The 20,470-nt window shown below is 45.3% G+C and overlaps 1 protein-coding gene across 2 annotated transcripts; it reads right to left on the reverse strand.

Annotated features, from left to right (window-relative positions):
* Positions 1-245: 245 nt before the first annotated feature.
* On the reverse strand, positions 246-18,431 carry RIC3 (RIC3 acetylcholine receptor chaperone). Of its 2 annotated transcripts, none has more exons than XM_032113085.1 (6): positions 18,277-18,431; positions 12,240-12,463; positions 11,600-11,678; positions 9,366-9,459; positions 3,959-4,104; positions 246-2,845 (listed from the first exon to the last, which is right to left on the reverse strand). In XM_032113085.1, the coding sequence occupies exons 1-6, from the start codon at positions 18,404-18,406 to the stop codon at positions 2,358-2,360; spliced, it is 1,161 nt and encodes a 386-aa protein (XP_031968976.1). In that variant the 5' UTR covers positions 18,407-18,431; the 3' UTR covers positions 246-2,357. The 2 variants fall into 2 exon arrangements, with proteins under 2 accessions (XP_031968976.1, XP_031968975.1); XM_032113084.1 differs by having other exon boundaries at positions 3,959-4,107.
* Positions 18,432-20,470: the final 2,039 nt, after the last annotated feature.

Genomic DNA, 20,470 nt, shown 5'->3' on the forward strand with positions numbered 1-20,470 from the left:
ACCTCAGTGGCCCTCTTGGGGACAACTCCTGTCGCCTCAGAACAGCAGCCTGGTGGAAGCCAAGTCAGTTCATGTCCTTTCCCTCTGGCTCAGAGCAGAGGAGATCCAGGAAGGGTGGGGGTAGGAGATAGGAAGGAAGGGCTCGTATCATGCATGGCAATCAGCAAAACAATTGTTGATGCTGGGAGATGGAGCAGGTGAGCCAGCAGGACAGGCCCCATGTGGAGGCTGGGACTCCATTAATATTACCTAGCACATTTGCAAAGAAGAAATTCCTAGGGCTCCATGCCTTCATTATGATCATTTTACTGTTTAAAAAACCTAGTCTCAAATTGTTGATGTTACAGCCTAAAAAACCCCAGCATGTAAGGTGGCACCAGCAAAGCAGGATGTGGGCATGAAAGCTTCTAAAAAGGAAAGTTTCTAAAGTTTCTAAAACATGCTCCTACTTAAGGGGTCACGGGAGCACAGATGCTGTCGCCAAAGTACCAAATAAGGAGGATGACGGCGTTTTCATCTTTGTCTTGTTGCTTATTTTTCAGTCGTGCAGGCGCGGATTTTGAGCTGCCAGAATTCCTGGAGGCAAGCGCGGGATGTTGTCCCTTCCATGTTGGCAATGGCTCTCATGGTGCAAGGGCTGATGCTCCTCCTCCTCCTTCTCGTCCTCCCCCTCCTCCTCCTCCTCCTCCCCCTCCTCCTCCTCCTCCTCCTCCTGCACTGTCGATTGCCATTTCTCAGGCCCAGGGAAAGCGACTCCCTGTTTGGCCACTGCCGGATGCGTCTCTGTGCTGTCCCAGGCAAGGGTGGGCGGCCAGCCAGCTCACTGCTCCGGCTGCTCCCTGGCAGGCTGATGTCCCTGGGCTGCACAGCGTTCCCTGGTGGGCACAGAGCCAAGCTCTGCATGGCCATGACCAGGGAACTGAAGGTGGTGCCACTCATGGCAGAGGGGTGGTTGTGTTCCTCCTCTTCCACTGTCTCCTCAGCCTCCTCCTGGCACACGCCTTCCTCTTCGGCCATCACTGGAAGGGGCCCAGCTGCCGTCCCTTACAAAGGTGGGCTGCCACCCGCCTCGCTGCTCCGGCTGTTCTTCCTTCCAGACGTTCATCAAGGGCCTCGGAGCTGGGTGGGGAGGGGAGCAGCTGCAGAGGGCCCTGCTTCTGTAGTGCTGGGGCTCTCAGGGACTGGTGACATCACAAACAGCCAGTGTGGCTGGGCCATGGAGTGTGGCCCAATACATGGGGTTATGTGGGCCTGTGGCCTGAGAAATGCCCAGATACAGGACAAGGAGGAGGGTCATGGGGGCTGAGGGCCCCTTTCCTGGGGCCCATCCTGCCTGCCATGCTGCTTGTACAAGGAAGGCTGTCCCTTGGGCACAGGGACCGCCGACCACCTCCTCTCAGGAGCCCTTGGCTCCAGCACCCTCCTCATCCCATACCTGGGGTTGCCTCAACAAGACGGTGCCAACAACATTCCAGGAGCATAAAAAGCCTGCAGGTTTCCAGGAAGAAGGAAAAGCCTACCTGCTACCTTCAGTCTGAGCATCCCCCTCACGCTGTTCTCTCCTTTACAGACAAACCTTAACACCAGTTTTTTGGTTTTAGTCTCTAGGGATATTTTTAGTGCTCTCACATGTTGTGGTCCACTTCCTGCAGTCATCTGGGAATTTCACCACAGCTAAGGCAAAGTTAAAGCACAACTCACAGAGCTTTAGTCTTGCTCACACAAGTAACACAACATGGATTAGACTACCACTCCAACAACACGGAATAGCTGGGAAAGGGGCTGTGGGGTAGCATAGGAGCTTTGTGGATTGTAGTGACAGCAGTTTCTCAAGTGTAGAGAGCAATGACAGAGTTGAGAGAGTCACGTGTGTGACTATGACCTGCTCTGCCGACCAGTTAACATTCAGCTAAGAGAAAGAAGGCATATTTTGTCCTTCAGCATCCCAGTAAACTCATGCATATATAAGGATTTGATTAACTCTCCTAACTGATAGCACGCAGATGTTTTTGAAAAAGTCAGAAGAGACATTTGGCTAACTCTGGGCTGACAAAGGGCAAAACCAAGGACAGCTCCTTCAGAATGGAAAAGGAATGAGTCACAAATATCTGCTCCAAAATAAAAGGTTTCAAAAATCAAGGACAAAGCACTGTTGGCAACATCATGGTAACCCATGATGAGTGCATGAAAGAGGGCACGGGCTTCCAGTTCAGGCAGATGATGTGACTGGTACCACGAGAATGCAATAGGTACAAGGAGATGAACACAGAGAAGTCTTCACTGGGAACAAAAACCACATGGATGACAGTTTATGACCTCTACCTTTACCAGCTGGATAGCATCCACTGTTGTCCCTATCAATCCAGTACTTTGGTGTTGCGCTTTCTCAGTGTGCCTGTCTCCTCTGACTCACTGACTTTTTGCTTTTCCAGTGCTGCATTTTCATTTTCTGACTCCACAGACAGGTCCTCTTGGCTTGTCTCTTCTACTTCACTGCAGCTCTCCGAGTGGAATCCAGCATTCTCTGCTACGACAGCAGGATCATCATCGCAGCAACGGCAGCACTCCCCGGCGCTCTGGCTGCAAGGAAGGTCACTCTTCTCCTCACTGATGAGAGTTACCTCATCCTTTGTCTGCATTAAATCCTGACCACCCATTCCCATGGTGAGATCACTTAGCAGGGTTTCATCATAAGGATACTCCTCGTCTTCCATGCCCTCCATTCTTTCTGCCAGCTCTTCTGGAGAGGGCTGGCTCAGGTCAGGGTAATCTACAAGGATTGTGTCCTGCTTGCGCTTGAAGCAATCAGAATTGTCGTAGACAGGATAGGTCTCTTCTGGATAACCTTAGGAATAAAGGGATATGCAGCTTGGAGTATTACCAGCATTTAATAGTCCTGACTTCAGTGGGGGATGCAAAGTTGGCCAGGACAGTTGGTTTTTCTACTGCCAGTGCACGTGTCAGCTCTTTACTGCCATGTGCACATCACGGTATTGAATCCATGGCAAGAATGTGCAAAGCATGTCTTCTTGGGAGATGATGAAAAAAATTCACTTATTTTTAGGGAGCCAGGATATCAACCCTGACTTTCAGGAGTGAAAGCTGAGCTTTCCTGGAAGCTGTGGGGGCTAACAGGTAAAAATGGTGTGTCTTAGATCTTTAAATGAATCCTTTGGCGTTTTTTTTTGCCTACAGATTGACTGATGCATGGTTTGAACACTTGCTATAAAGAGCATTACTTAGACAGTTGAAGTCAGATACATCACTGACTTTGTGCATTTCATTTTAGAAATAACATCATAAACTTGACTTTATGAACAGAGCTCAAGGCCACTGTTTATGCTTTATATTTTGGATCATTTTTGAAAGCTTTTTAAAAAGCAAGAAATTAAGTCTGCATTTAAAATTATGACAGCGAGCAGCTCAAGATATCTTGAAAGCACATTTATGTAGCAGGTAAACACCACAGAATGGAAAGGACATTAAAATAGAAAATTTTTATAAGACAGACTTCCCAGAGTTGACTTTTACAACACTGGAGCAAACCAAGAATGGCTAATCAAAAGTGAAAACTGTAACTTATCTAAAGCATACTGATTCTGATTGCCAGGGGTTTTATGATTGTCAAGAAATCCAGCCCAGCAAAGACAGGGACAGATACAAACCTAGAGCTGCCAAGCCCCAGCAGCACATGGAGCATATGTGAATATTCATATGGCACTTTGGGCAGCAGATAGTGCAGTGTTTACACTAAAAGAAATGCCAGATACCTCAAAATCTACTTTTTTCTATTATGGTTGGGGGGAAAAAAAAAAGCCAAGCAACCTCTTGCAAAGTTTTGAACACTGGCTTCTGGAAAGGAAGGATAAAGTTAACCAATGCTTTCAAAGGATCTGGGACTGTGAGGAATCCTTAATCAATTTCTCTTGTAAGGGTAATAACAAAGGCTCTCACTTACCTTCCCAATCTGCCATGTAAGGAGCTTCCTCAGCTTCCTTCTCAGGAGAGATGTCATCGATGAGTTTTCCTTCTTTCATAACTCTAGTAATTTCTCTGAGTTGCTGAAGTAACATTTTTTCCTGGTCTGTTGTAACATTTTGGGTCCTGCTAGAAAATATTAGACACCAGAATTTAGTCCACTGTTACTACAAGCTATGAAAAAAGTTTCAACCCAACTGTTTGGTCTGTGCCAGCAGCACAGTCCGGAGAAACCTATTGAGGAGTGTGACCCATCCCCAACATCTGCTTGTGCTCTGCACTTCACCTGGGTATAATTTATCCCTTCATCCAAAAAGCCTGCGAATTTAAATAGCTAAAGGAAGGCAGGTAAAGCCAATGTGAGAGCAAGATGAAAGTGACACACACGAAAGAGTTATGGTACAAATAGCACTACAGAAATTTCTTGCCTATAAAAGTGTGTTAGGTAAGAATTAGAGTGCAGTGCCTGGTGTGAAGTATTATAAGGAAATGAAATTCTGAATCTGTGCTACATGTCTAGCTTGTGGGGCTGATCAAAATTTCTCACAGTCATTAGCCTCAAGACTCTGACGATCCCTCATTATGACCACTAAATCTGCAAGTTGGACAGATCATCCTGTCATTACAGACAGTCAACAATGCAGCCTGGTGGGGAGATGGCAGGGAAAAATAGGAAGGAAGATTTAAAAATGCAAAGAAGGTGTTACATTTAACTGTAACTTGCCCTTTAGAATTACAGGGAGAGGACTGAGATTTTTATCAGATTCCAAGCAAACTCTTGACTGGTTCTACACTGCTGAATCTAGTAATTATTACTGCTTAGGTAATACAATTGTTGCTGTAACAAAAATGCTTCCAATAGATAAGATCGTGTTGTCATTACATGTTATTTTCTCTGAAAAGAAAAAAGACTCCTAAAAATCTTAGGGACAAAACAGTAGTGTTTGGAGGGGGGTGCTCTGCTGTCTGCTAACTCAGTAAGTCAGAATAAGAAAGACACTGTTGGCCACCAGGGGTGAAAATGGTTCTGACCAATGGTGCTTGTTTCACCCTGAGTTTAGAATCATGGTATCTTGAGGTTTAAGTTGTTCTTGAGCAGTAATGCCAGTTCAAGCCACTCCTCCGGCGCCCTTTTGCATCTGGGTTTCAGGTAGGATCTGTTGCCCCCGGTTACTTGGAAAGGGTGGCCCTGGCATGCACAGAATGCTGAACTGTAGGTGGTATGTGAGGTCAGACAGATGGTCTCTGGTGGTCTCTGGTCTGGAAAGCAGATAGATAATCTTCAAGAGCAGATTCACTGAGTAGGCTGCTCAGTGAATCGTAGGGATGAAGAAACATTTTGGCTCCAGGTGGTCAGTATCTATGTGAACCTCATTCTAGTCATCTGAATTCTAATAAGCTTGCCATGTCCATCTTCAGGTTTTCCTCTTACCAACTTCTGGGACTGGAGCAGCACTCCAAGAGATAGGTACTCTGGTGCCACTCTGCCTATATGGGAACGATGGTGACACGATGGCTACTCCACCAAGGGCAGCAAAGTCACCCTGGGTTAAAGCCAAGATTAGCTTCCTACTGCTGGTTGGTGTGATGGTGGTGGAAGTGCTGATCCTGGGCTGGATTTTGTGCACAGCTGCAAACACAGGTGTGTGTGTGTAACTGAACTTAGCTCAGGAGCTGGTTTCATTAGCACCTACCCAGATTAAACTGTTTCACTGAGATCACAAGGCAAAACATCACTTCTCTGCATTTCCACCAAGGAGCACTTTGCCCCACAGTTTGAAAAGTTGATATCTCAACACTACATGTAGGTTGCACTGAGTGCCCCCAAGTTGTGGTGGCAATCTCTTCCACAAACAACTGAATGTGTGAGGCAGCATCTTCCCAAAAGCCTGGCTTATGCAGATGTGGAATCTGAGATGTGAATTAAGAGGCCCACAAAAAGGAATGGTTTCATCAGCCTTTGACCAAAGCTGTGACAGCATTGCCAAACTAATCCTCCTTTTACAGACAAAACTGTACCCAATTTGAATATATATCACTTGGATGAAGACAGAGAGGCCTATCTCTTTAGCACATTGGGCAGATAAGCCAGCTCAGATAACAGGATCAATCAATCAGCTGCATCACTGTGGCATTTCATACAGGAAAATGCCTAATATGTGGGATACCCTCATTAGAAAACACTACGGTCTTATTGCAACACAAGGCCTCTGCATTTCAGAGCCCTCCCCCAAATACCTCCCTTAAAAGGCAAATTTCCGTGCAGAGAGGGAGAAACTAAAGGCCATGTTTTATTGTGACTTCATTTAAGGCCTCTGGGATGACTTACTGTAGGATGCTGGCAGTGTATAAGAAATCTGGCTGCCTGCACGAGGGAGATTTACCAGGATATCATGTGCTTAGGAATACTAAGAGGATAACAGATGCAGAAGGTTTACAGCGTAAGAAAAGGTCATTATTTTTGCTCTCTGTATTTGTAGCTCCAACACAACTATTACTTTTCATAATGGCCATACTTACACTTTGTAGAGTCCCAAAGTGCTCACTAACAGGTAAAGTAAAGGTTTCTTATTCTTACCCTGAGATTAGAACATTTTCTAAAGAGCCATCATGACTGCAGGGAAAATAATCTAAAATGGCACCTCAGACATGTTAACTGGTATTTTTTTAGTTTCATGATCTTAAAATAATTACTATTAATATGCAGCTACATCCCAAAAACTGGCACCTTATGGAGCCTCTCACTCTTCCGTATCACCTTTGCTCAGCTTATGATAAAAAGGAAAGTTTTTCCAGTTGACAGCGTGGTAAACAGGACTTTAAAAACAGGTAAGTGAGCTGCATTATTTCTACCTCTTACCTAAATACCAGGAATAGAAAATTTTGGTTACGTTTTTGAGGACCTGGCCAGGCAGTTCTTTCTCCCTGTTGCTTTCTTTACCTTGCCTCTTCCTACAACATGCTAGGCCTTATTAGAAGTATCTGTACTTGTACTTTTTGATAGTTTTGCATTTCTGGAAGGGTGTTTGTCTACTTAAAGGTGTAGCAATTCCAGCTGGTGTGCTAGTTTGGAAGGAGGTCTCCTCAGCTGGTTTGGAGGTTGGTCTTCAAGCCTCCTTTAAAACAAAAAGCAAATCCAAGTTTCTGGCGGCTACTTTCTATAACACAGGGCTGGGTAACAGTGGCTATCCCATCTGAGAAAACCAGCTCATAGTATTGAGAGGTCTTCCAGCCTCACTTCACTCAAATGAATTTGAAAGGCAAAGAAATGGAGCAGGATAAGTCATAGCAAGAAAACAACATGTATGCTTGCTACAAAAGAAAGCAGAATAAAATCACACAGCACAGTTGTATTATTCCTTTGAAACAGGACTGCTTTCTGTGGTATAGCATTCTCTGAGAATAAACAATCCTTTCAAATTCATCCAGATTTCAAAAGCAATTTTTTTGAAGAAAATTTCCAAGACTAGAATGTCTTTGGATTCTAAGAATCTGCTGCAGGAGAAATCCAGGATGAAATCGGGAGCAGTTCAGCTGGGAGAATGCTCCTGAGGTACAGTGAGAGGACACTGAGGCACGAGCCCAGCCCTCAGCACTCTGACAAGCACTGTGTGTTATGGTGCCACATCAGGTTTTGTGACAGTGCAGAATATGACCTTTGGTCACTAAAGCTCCACTTGTCCAGCTGGCTGTTGCTTTGCCATACCTGGTGTAAGGGGCCATGGTCTCACCTGGGGTCTTCCAGCATCATTTTAGACTTGATACCAGTGATTTCTGTCTCTGACTTTTCTGTGTAAGGGTTTCTGTTTAACTGCGTATCAATAAATGAAGCTCAGGTCATTTTTACTCTCTTACTCCTTCCTTTTTATTTGAATCTATCAATATCCAGATTGAATAAGCCTAGCTCAGTACTCTGGTCTAACTACACTTCCTAACCACAGGTTTTATTTTAATAGATTTATCCAGTATTAGTGAAATTAATGAGTAGATTAAGAAAGCTTCAAAGTGTTTGAAAACAGCTATTTGCTCTATCAAGAGGTGCTTTTCCCTTCTTCTTTAAAGAGGCAACATACAAAATTCTTCATTGGATTCAGACTCTCATTTCCCCTGAGACCTTTAGACCCATCTATATAAATAGTCTGGTTGAACAAAGAAGGGAAGTTCTACTAAATAGAGGCTTTGGGCCAATAACACAGAGTGGAACAAATACTGGATGAGACCCTAAACCGATTTTCTCCGTAAAAAAAAAATCCCATCCTGAGAGTCAGCACAATATCTAGGCAGCTCATAAGCCTATTTCTGTCAGCTTAGAGGTACGTGTAGGGCATTGTGTCAGCTCTCCAGATCAGAGATGAGCAGTAGTCAAAGCAGGATCTTTCTGTTCCATTAACAAAACCAGGGCAGTTTAGGGCTCTCGCCCTGGAACCTGGCTGAACATGGGCAAGCTGGGCACCTCGTCTGCCCGAGACAATACAGGGCACAGCACAAAGTGGGCAAAACTACACTCAAAGAGAAGTGCTTTGAGGCATAAATGAACAAAATGTGCACGTTCAGCACAGAATTCCTACAGGGTGGGTTGAAACAGGACTTGGCTGATCCAGACAAAGTTAACATGATTTACAACCACAGCAGCTCTTGTTTTTTGCAAACCTCACCTTCATATTTATGGTATTTCAGTTTTCAAACACTGCAGTTGTGCAGTGTCCTATTGATCTGTTCTTTTTACTCCTTATGCAAAACACAGACGTGTTCCCAGTGCTTCTTTGAAACGTAGACTGGTGATACCAGATTTGTAGGAAACATTCATAAACATAATAAAATTTTGAATGCCAATTTTGCAACCCTTTGTCTTTTATACTTAGAAGCAAATGCATGAATTTACTGCTCACAGGGTGGAACTAAGTTATGTAATCAGATTATCATGCAATTCTGCCTTAAAGAAATATTTTATGGTTATTCTAACAGGAATTGACATAGATTATAACAGAATTTCAATTTAGGAAAATATTCCATAGAACTGGAAAAGAATGATTCAAGATATTACTTTGGTCGCATAAAACAGGTTGTTTTATGTACTTTAAATGTAGATGGTTTATCTTCTGTTTACACATACCTGTCATTTTCTTCCAAATAACACTCTGTACAAAGGGGGGAAATAGGGATAGTTGCTTTTCTGCTCAAGGAAAATGAAGTTGGAAAAAATTATTTATTTTATATATAGATGCTGAAAAGAGAAAAACTGCAGAACAAGAATTGTGATGTGTAAAATCAAACTTCTGTAATTTGAAGTAGCAACAAAAATGCTATTTTAATACAGAGAATGCAAGAAAGGTTAATTTCTAATCAGAGTAGAATCTCTTCTTAAAATGCTGTAATTTGAAACACACCTGTCATACATAGGTCCTACTCTGTTGATTAATTTTTCCATAGCTTCTTCTGTCTCTCTCAGTCTTTCCTGGAGCTGAGTGAGTTCATAGTCAGCTGTAAAACAAACAAACAAAAAAAAAATCCCAAGATCTCTCAGTAGGAGCTTTGAAAATGTATCCCTGTCCCATTATCACAGGTAGCAAATGCTGTACCAAACCAAACTGGCTGTGAGGAAACTGAAACATTCAGCTGAGGGAGTTCTACCTACTTTTCCTGGCCTAAGAAGGTGAAGAATATTAGCAATGGTGATAGGACACACAGAAAGAACCTTCTTTCAAATGTTCCCAAGCTATCTCCCAATAAGCAGAGTGAGTGGGCCACTGGAAATGCCCTGGAGATTACAGTTTAAGAAAAGAAAATACCATGGGGGTTTTTGTGTGTTTGTTTGTTTGGTTGGTTTTTTCCTGTCTCCTGCAGAATTAGTTCACATGGAATTTCCCTCTTAAGACATTGGAAGCAGAAACAAAAGGTCATTTGAACATTTTCCAATGAGTCCAAGGTTTGAGAAGCCACTTCTTTCTCAAAGAGAATGAAGTTCATGGGCTTGATGGCTTGAATCCAGCCCTGCCCAGGTGTGCCAGGCTCGCTGGGATGATTAACAGTGAGCCCATGGTGTCCGCCTGGGGAGCAAAGCTGTGCTTGCACCTTTCTTTGAAAATGTGGCCAGACTATTGTGGCCACAGTACAATAGCAGACACAATGCAGGAACACCCAAACTGGCTTTTTGAAAGCATTGACAGTCAAGATGCAGCAGCACGGACGCCAAAAAAAAATGCTTGAACTCCTTGTTGGGCTTCTGTAGCTCGTGCTCAAAATCCTGCAGCTGAGACTCCATTGCTCCCCACTGCAGGACAAAATGAAACCAGCCTGGGTGAATGAAATATTCAGCTGCTTCAGGCACACCCATTTGAGCAGCACAAAGGCACAATGGAACTTCACCGCAGTAGGAATGGAGAAATCCATCCACAAACATCCTGTTTTTAGAAAGATCTCTATTCTCCACAGCTCGTCATTACTTAATGCAACACTGATGTCATTATTTTGCATGTCTGAGACTTTAAAGGAAGAGGAAGGGAAACTGGCAAAGAGAAAGGAAGTTACTTCCTCCAGGTCACTATGTAAGTGGTGACTCAATCTCCAGGTTCCTAATGCAGTGACCAGTGCCCTGCTCTGCTACAGCTTGCCATGAATGCTTTAGGAATATAAATTAGGAGCTCTAGAAAAAGGCACAATAATTTTCACCGTTAGTTCCTTGGGATATAATGATGGCAAAATTAACTTACTGCAAAGTTACTTTCTCTTACCAAGCATCAGAGAAAAAAATACAATTACCATTGCTAATATATTGCCCAAAATTGCCAGGCACAATGCAGTACAAATGCACTGGAGACACAATCTACAGCACTAAGTACATTAGGTATTCCTAATATATGCATTAATGTCAAGATAATTGCAGCTATGTTAAGAGAATTACCTTCCTGCTACCGCTTTCTATAAAGCCCTAAGTACTTTTCTTTCCTATTACAGTTTAGCCAGCTAAACACAACACATTTAAATGCTGTAATGGTAACTACTCTTCCAATCCTCAGTAATAAGCTTATTAATTTATCTAATAAGTGCCTATAAATACTTGAATCTATCTCACCAATGTTTAGGTAAAATCAAATTAACATTTCAGAATATTATTTGCTCTCTTTATTGCATGCATGAGAACTGTGCATTGCAGAACAAAGAAAAGGACAAATTAGGGAAGCGCCTGATGATGGCTAAGAATTCACCAATTCAAAAAACTGAAACTAGCTTTTATGGTATCTTTCTATGCTCTTACTAGACTATTAGGGATTATAGAATAATTACAGCTGGACATCCTATTATCCATTTTTAATCATCAGCGACACAGCTTTTCAGCAAATCCGTGCAGTTAATTCAGCAAACCTCATGAATAGCCATTCCTTCCAGAGGGGCTTGGGATCAGGCTGCTATCGCAGCCTCACTGGCTGAATGAGATGAGAAAGTGACAGGAGTAGTCTTTTTAACTCTTGCTTATTCCAACACAGAAGATCATGCGGGTTTTTTGGGGTTTTTTTGGGGGAGAGAACATCAGTTTTTTTACAGTGCACCCAGAACTTGAAGAACCCTGTTGGCCCCTTACAGTGTCAACAGGTGCACAGATACAACTCAGAGTCACACTCACTGATTTTCCTCTTCATGTTCCCAGGTGTAGCAGTAGGGCATTTCCGCTCTGCAGGAGTGGTTCTTCCCTTGGAAGCCAGCTGATGAGGAAGAAAACATGGCCCTTCTATGAGTTACAACAACAGTAATAGGTAAGCCCCAGAGGCAATGGAAAAAAATACAGAAAACTGAAGCATGCCAGAAGGCAGCCCCAGAAAAGCACACCCAGCTGCAAAACCATGACAGATGCCGGGAGATTTTGCCAGCTGAAAACTCCTGTAAGACTCTTGGAACAAATGACAACATGTGACATATACAGCACATATAATATGTAGCCACTTAAAACAGGGAAAAGAATACCATGCTTATGTCCAAAATTAATCTAACATTGCTCTAGATATGCACATTTTCCCAGGGAAAAAAAAATCCTTTAAAAAACTGTAAGAGGTCAGAGGCCAATGCAGGATCAGAGAAATCCTTCTCTGCATTCTTAGCTACAGTCTTTGCAACAGCAAAACTCACAGGATATGCCAATCTTTTGACCACCAGGCAAAGGTCCAGCATAAGCATTTTTTTGAGCAGAGCTGAAATGGAACAAGGTACTGAAATGAGAGCATCATTTTTTTTTCCCAAAGTGACTTTTCACTTTATGTTGGTCTTACCTTAAATAAAATGTACAGGATATATAAGAAGATGCCAAATCCATATATAGGGATAATCTGTCCCACAAGACCTCTCCCAGTTCCACCAGTGCTTCCACTACCACCTCCACCTGCCTTGGCTTTGGCAACTGCTTCAGTAAGGTGAGACCTTGGAAAATGAGGAACAGCTCGGCTGTCGGGAATGGCATGGGAATGCATCCTCGGAGGAAAGCGACCAAGCTTCCCTGAAAAAAAAAAAAACCCACAATGATCATTTCCCTCCAGGTACTTTCCACCCTTTTACACGCAGCATAAACCTGCAGCAGGTGCAAGTGACCTCTTTTCTCTGCTTGTAAATTCACCACCACTGCTGAATAAGTAACTTGTTGGACTAAATCTGTAAACTCAGTCCTCAGTCTCTTGTGATGTGCAGTGCTGAGAGTCAGGTTTTACTTAAAGCCATTTACTCCTAGCAATTTTATTCCTACACCATTAAGAGTAGAATCACACAATTAAAATCTCTTGATTTTAAGCAGAGGAAGAGCTGGCAGGGCAATTAACAAAACATGGACTTTAACAGGCATATTCTTGTCCAAATAGCTGATGGATCAGCATCTCCAGCAGGATGAAATGCCAAATTCCTGCTTGTTTCTCTCCTCAAAGCCCCCCTAAAACATATCATTTTTCCACTGTGAGCCTGATCTTTCAATATTGCCCAAAGGCATATTAATGTGTAAATGTATTTATGTCTAAATCATTATCCACTTAACACACTGACACACGACTGCAGTGTTTGCCCAGCAGAGACTTTTGGCTATTGCCATAAGAAATAGTATTTTATCTGATTTTACCAAGCCAGTAATGAAAGATTAAGAAAAGTGGTGTTACCTCAAGCTGTTCTCCTTAAAATGTCTAAGGTAAAGTAATGTAAGAAAGGAGATTGAATATAGCCCAGGACATATTATCTTTGGCATATTATAGGGAAAAAAAATTAGAGGTTTCTAACCTTTCTAGGCAGAGCTAATTTAACACAAGAAAGGAGAGCAAGCATAAATGGATGTACAGATGCTAGAGAAAGACTGCAGAGAGCCTGAAACAGTGCTGCAGATGATTTCATGCAACTGAAAGGTGCAAGAACCTCAATAAATGTAAGCTCATGCACGATTCCATTTTCTTGCTGCCATCGATTCAACAATTTTGCTGTGAAATTCACTATTTTACTCCTTTGTGTAGTTGACATCCTGCTTTCCATCTCCATATCCAGCTTGGACATGCACCTGCACTCCCTTCCACCGACTGCTGCTGAGCTGAATTACTCAGTTACTCTGCCAGGGAATCTGGTGGCAAGAGGCGCTGATGGAAGCACCAGAGCCAGTGGCTGCCAGGCTGGCCTGCAGCTCACTCCCTGATCCCAGCTGGAAAACTCCCCCTCCCTGGTACACATGCTGCTGCCTGTGCTTGCAGAAAGAAAAAGAAAAGCAGGTTTGAAGCAGCACTGAAAAGAACTAACTTTACTTCTGCGAGTACACAGCTGCAAATACTTTTATGAGACACAGGAGAACCACGGAATTAACATTTGGTCTTGCTAGGAAACACCATCATAGGCAGCTAAATTCCTGAGCACAGAAAACTGCAGTAAACACTTATTAGGATGTGCTATCAATAATTCATGAAGTTCCACTATTAAAAACACATTTTTCTTAGCAGATGATGGCACACATTCCGTGAGTTCTTTAGTGTTAACAGCCAGGGTACGGCACCACTGACCAAACCCACTCCCAGATTAGCTTAACTTCGAGGAAGCTGTTATCATGCACTTAAATTTTAGTGAATTATTCAAAGTCTGTGATGGAAAGCAAGCATCTTATTTACAAGAAAGTCCCTCTGCTCTAGCAGCAATGCCCTGTAGCAGTAGGTCACTGTGGAAACGAGTGTGATGTCGTGCAGAGAGCAGTATCACTGAGGTGGGGATGAAGCAGCAGGGTAGGTAAACATTCGTAAAACATCTTATGCAAATATGATTTATTGAAGAAAAAAAAAGAGATATTAAGAGAGCAGCAAATAATTGACAAAGGTGAAACTGCATTTAAGGTGAATAGTTTTCTAAATTATCCACAAGGCCTCGATTGTGCTTTAAAATATTCAATTCAATTAAATATAATCAGGCCAAGGGGACAGACACTAGACACTTCATTACCAAAATAATTTTAAAGGCGAATTTCAGGGCTCCTATTTCTAAACCTACCCTGTTGATATTACACTTCTATAATTATTTCCTTAATAAACAAATACTATCTTCCATAGTTTTTTATTGTGAAGAACCCATGCAAATTACACAGGAAATGGAGGGCACAGGCAGCTTGAAAGCAACATACACACAAAGCTCTTAAATGCACAGTACATAAATGGAAAACGTAACGATTTGGGTGCCACCGTGACTCGACTCGAACAAGATTCCACATTTCCAAGGATGAAACAAACCACTTTCAAATGGAGACAATAACACACTCTCCATCAAGAAAATCAAGTGACACTTGATGAGCACAGAAGGGCCCTTACTCTGCACGCATAATAAACCAAACAGAAAGCCCCAAGAACAGACAAACATGTGACAGTGGGATACAGAACTATCTTACTGCCTCAGAAATGTAAATTCCAGTCCTCCAGCCTACCTTTAAACTACTCTGACTCCCACATTTTTGGATGTTTAGGTGCTATTTACATTTTCCTGATAAAACCACCACTTTTTCAGATAATCATAGGAATCAGAAGTGAAATTCACTTTTGTGAGATCCAAAACTCAGAAATTTTGCATATTTTTCTCCCCTGCTGTGCTGGACTTGCTATTTAAAGGAGATGTGTCCTCTAAGGAAAGCTTTTGCTAAGTAGGCTCTGCAGGACCTCCCCCTCTGGTGGAAGCCAATAAAGACTCACTCATACTGCTGCCTTCACTTCAGGACACTTGAATCAATCTTTAGCCCCTCTCAGCAGTGCATTTTCATAAACTATTTATTTCCTCCCTCTCTCTGTCCAATTAGACGAGTTACCTGTAAGTTCTGAAGCTGCAAGCAGCAACACACAGCAAGACACAGTGACTCCATGATGGTGCAACTTTATGTTGTCTAGACAAAATATCCTTCCGGGTTTTCTTGCATGTTTGGTGTAACAGCTTAGAATAATCTGTACAGAAACTGTTTTCTTGACATTTAACCAAATTCTCTTTCAAGCCACTATGTAATTTACCATATACACTATATTTTACTGCTATTCTCCACCCCCTAATTTCTCCAACACGTCTGCCCACAGAAAGCCCGAGCACTTATCCCTTTTCTAACACTACCAGCTCAGTTTTATGCACCACAATATAAGAAAGACATTATGCTATTAGAGAGTGCCCAAAGGAGGGCCACGAGCATGGTGAAGGGTCTGGAGGAAAAATCTTCATTTTCTTCAAGACACCAGCAGGCAACTGATGTGTGCATTGCACAAATTGAAGCTGAGCAGAGGGGTTACCTGAAGTGCCATATATTTTTTTTTGTAAAGCTGATGAAACTTGATTGTTCACAAGAATGCAGAGCTTGCTACTGCCATGGAGCTGTAAGGTTTTTCTGAAACTGCCAGCTTAGAGAGTAGCTTTACAAAATGCGTGGCATGTATTTATGAACACTAGACTTAAAATGTACCTTTTAAACGGCAAGTAGGTCCCCTTTTTGTTCCTCTTTAACAAAAGATAAACCTTTTAATGCCTGTCTATGAAGTCAGCAAGGAATGTGATACAAACACAGTAAGTTCGTTAAGTAAGCTTTGTCATATACTTGAAATTATTACTGTGAAAAAGAACAGCATTCCTGCCTGGAAGATAATATTAACTTCTATAGTTCTGTGGTCACCATTTCCCTAAAAGAGACATCTGAAAATGGCTTTATTAGAGAAAGTGCCATTTCCATGCTTAAAGCCTGTTTCGATAAAAAGCCTTCTGGTAACATTGAGTTCTAACAAATGGTACTAAACTTCAAGCATGTTTTATTCAGAGACATTTTGCCCCCAAGACTACAATAAGCACTTTATTAACTTCAAGAATGACATGATTACCTCAAGCCCCTGAAACTCCTGTCAGGTAACTGCAGTAATCAGTGCACCGAAGAGGATGACTATGACAGAGATATGAATTGAGCAGCTCATATATAAATAACTTCAGGTGAAATAAATTTTGGTCTACAGAGCAGGTGTAATGAAATCCTTGCTATCAAGCTAAAAATACGGACTATAAACTCTCATCTGGAACTGATCAGCTGAGGAGAGTTGTTACATCCTCAGCCAAAGACAGGTGCTGCAGTCCAACAGGGAAGCAGCGCTGGGTGCTCGTGCTGCACCAGCCACACACTGATCTGTGCTGTCCTGTGATCTCTGCAAGAATGATAGAAAGTATTTATAATACTGAGCATGGAAAGTGAAATGCTCCCTATTTTAAGCATTTAACTGCAGCTGTGATTAGACACCCTATCACAGCACTGCTCAAGGCCAGCTGTGCTACAACAGGTACAAGCATCATTCATTAGCCAGACGGCACTGAAAATAATCGGGACACAAATTTGTTGCTGGGTTTTTTCAAGCTAGTTTCTCTGTCAGATCAACCTGCAGCCAAAGAGAGGAGCACCACAACACTAACTGACAACTGCCAAGGCCTGCACTGCTGTGGGAAAAGTGTGTGAAATTCCATCATCCTGTACCACTGTGCGATCAGCTGGGAGCTGAGCAGGGGCAGAGCTAATGGGGAGCCAGGTACCACCTCCCACGACATCTGTTCCCATCCTGGATGGCTGCTGGGCCTTTAAGGGGCCCTGCACGGCACCCTCACAGAACTACTCTTGATGTGCTGCCAAAAACTCAGCTCCATTTCAGGTTTTCAGTGTGAGGACATTCTGCAATGGAACTATAAACCTGTAGATCTACAGTGCTGACCAAGGTATTTTCAAGTTCTTAAAGACCAAAAATACACATGGTAACCATGAAAGTGCTGTTGTGGCATGGAAATCCTATATTTGGCTTCAACGTAACATCGTTTTAGCAGTGACTTCAGCCTGAACGTCCTCAGAAAACCCTGAAATGAAATACTAAATGAAATCCATGTCACTGAAGTGTGCAGACATGGGAGAAGCAGGCTGTTGGAGGGATGCACAAAACACAGTCACTGAACACGAGTTCCTGTGGGACAACATCCAGAAGAACCTGTAAGCTCTCTGTGCTTCCACCAGCCTCACCTCTAGCGTGCAGGCAGCCCTGGGCAAAACTCCTTCTCTACCAAGACTTGGGGTTATGATACCAGCTACTTTTGTGAAGTGCCTTGGGGGAAAAAAAGCCCTACAGTAAAAGGCAATGGGCATAAAAAGGATGGGAGATGCTTGTATGAACCCATTCCTTAAGAGAGGACATGCAGAGTGGGAGGGCAGGCAGGAAGGACACAGCTGGGAGGCTGCACGGACAGGACATGAGCCTAAAATGAGCCATCACGTGCCCACAACATTATGAGAATCGGGTGCATGAAAACAAAAGTTTAAAACGCTGGCGTAGGAAACGGAACAATGAAGGCGATTCAAATGAATTTTTATTTCATATGCAACAACAAAAGCATTCCGTACAGAAAATAACAAAATAATGAAGGGATGTGTTGCCAAGAAAAACAGAACAAACAAAATAAGCGGAATGAGCATGTCACTTTTCGGAAGCTTTAATACCCCACACATAAATAGAATGAACATTGGAAGATTTTAAACTATTTAAAAAAAAAAGAAAGTAGATCACAGCGGTAACCACGGATGGATCCTCCGCCACTCCACACGTCGCTTAAGGGAGGAGCGCGGGGGAGTGACGCGGGAAGGGGGAACTAGGCTATGTTTCCATACCAGGCGGCGGAGCTCCCTGCGTGCGGCCCCGGCCCCTCACGGAGCCCCCACAGCCCGCCCGCCCGGCCTCACCCCGAGACGCTGCCCGAGCGGGACCGCGCCGTGCCGGGCCGGGGAGGGACAAGGGGGGGCGGTGGCGAGGAGCGGCCTCTTACCCTCGGGCGGCGCGGCGCCGGGCTCCTGCCTGCCGCCGGCCCGGGGCAGGAAGGTGCGCGGCAGGAGGAGGGAGACGCAGAGCACCAGGCAGGACACGGCGGCCACCCGGCAGCACGTCCAGGCCGCCATGGCGGGGTCGCGCCCGCCGCGCGCCCGCGGGCTGTGCGCAGGCGCGCGCAGGCGCCGCGCGGGAGCCTGAGGGGAGCGCGGGGGGTCGGAGGGGAACGCCTTGGAAACGCGTTGGGATTGCAGGGCCTGGCCTCGAGGAAAAGCTCTGAACCTCAGACAGGCAGAACAGGGCCAAGCGGACACAGGGTTCCCTTCTTGTCCTTCCAGTGCCTGAAGGGAACCTGCAAGAAAGATGGAGGGGGATTGTTCACGTGTAGTAACAGGACCAGGGGGAATGGCTTCAAACTGAAAGAGAGTAGGCTTAGATTAGATATTAGGAAAAAAATTCTTCACTCTGAGGGGGGTGAGGTACTGGAGCAGGCTGCCCAGGGAAGTTGTGGGTGCCCCATCCCTGGAAATGTTCAAGGCCAGGTTGGATGGAGCTCTGAGTAACCTGGCGTATGGGAAAGGTGTCCCTACTGTCAGGAAAATCCACAAGCGCCTGAGAGGAAAGCTGATGTCTTTACAAAGAATGTGATGGGTGAAGGTATGGTGTTAACGTCTTTGCAATGGGGTTTAATGTCTCGACTGACCCTGGGCAGCAGGTTTGTGGCAGAGCCCGCACAGCTTGGCTCCTGAGACAGACAGGGGTCTGCACAAGCCTGAACTTCGGCGCTTTGGGGTAAAACAGTAGGTTCCAGGGGGATATATGGGGTGGGCGGTGCGGGAAGGCTGTACCTTCCCTGTACCCCAGCCCGTGGGGCAAGGAAGAGGGCAGCACGCGGCCGGGAGTGCAGCATAGAAGGAGGCTGTGCCCTGTGAAACCTGGAGAGAGAAAACCCCGCGGCGTGGGCCCAGTGGGCTCTCTCCCCTTATTCGAAGAAGGTTGAAGGACTCCTCTGTTTCCTCTTTGGACATAAACCTCTGGCGTTTGTGGATTTTCCTGACAGCTGGGGGCTCGGTCCGGGATCCTTCTGGGACCGTCTGGGTCCGGCCCGCGGCAAGAGGAGCCGGAGGCGCCTTACCCGGTTTAGGTGAGCAGCTCCCTTGGGCGCTGGCCGGCACCGGGCGATTGACTGGGTACCCGAGACTGTCCAGGAGACAGACGAGAGGCGGACCGGGGCGGGCCGTGGAGAGTCCGTAGGAAAGGACAGGGATGCCCAGAGGGGGCAGTGAGGCAAAGTCGAGAAGGGCCTCGGCAAATCTCAGCGGTGAGTGCAACTTCGGGGAGTAAAACGTGGCAGGACGCCCAGGGTGGGCAGCAAAGGAAAGTCGAACAAGGGTCTCGACTATAGGGATGGCGATCCCAAAACACCTCCGAAGGGTCCTCTGGGAGGATGTGCAAACCATCTCAACATTGTCCCAGAGGCAGGTAAGGACGGGAACACCCAGCGGGGGCAATAAGAGGCGCCGGGAAAGGCTCTCGGCAACCCACGCCCAGAGCGGGCACTATGGTGTTGGTTTGGGAAAGCGCTGCTTGAAGGGGAGTGTGGAGGAATATGGTTAAGGCACACAGCAGCCGGAGGCTCTGTGATAGGGAAGCTTCGAAATCTGCAGTCTAATACAGGGAGCGGCTTTGGTCTTTTGTATTCCCGGCTTCCAGGAGAGGCAAATACAGGGAGGTGGTGTTCCTACAGCCCCAGCCCTCCCCGGGCCATTATGGGAGCCAGGCTGGAGGGCTCGGGGCCGTGCACTTACTACTCAGGACGTTAAGGGGGCTCCTCTGCGGTGAGGAGTGCCGAGGCCAGGTGTGGAAATGCAGGACCGGCAGCACAGGCTGGGGAGCTGCGGGGCAGATGCGGGACCGAGCCGAGGCTGTGGGGCAGCCGGGACTCCGCGCCGGGCGGTGCCCAACGCCGCCGCCCCCGCGGGCAGGGCCTGCGGAGACCCCCGGCCCCACGAGGCTGCAGCACGGCCCGGCCGCCTGCCCGTCCCTGCGGCACCGGCGGCTGCGCCCGCCCGTCGGCAGCTGCTGCTTTACAGAGCTTGGCGTGCTGGAGAGCGGCCCGGGGCCCTGGACGGGTGTGCTGGGCGGGGAGCATCTAAACACTGCGGCTGGACCGGGAGCGGCTCTGGTGTACGGTG

This window comes from Corvus moneduloides, chromosome 6, assembly GCF_009650955.1.
Source record: "Corvus moneduloides isolate bCorMon1 chromosome 6, bCorMon1.pri, whole genome shotgun sequence".
Classification (NCBI taxonomy): domain Eukaryota; kingdom Metazoa; phylum Chordata; class Aves; order Passeriformes; family Corvidae; genus Corvus; species Corvus moneduloides.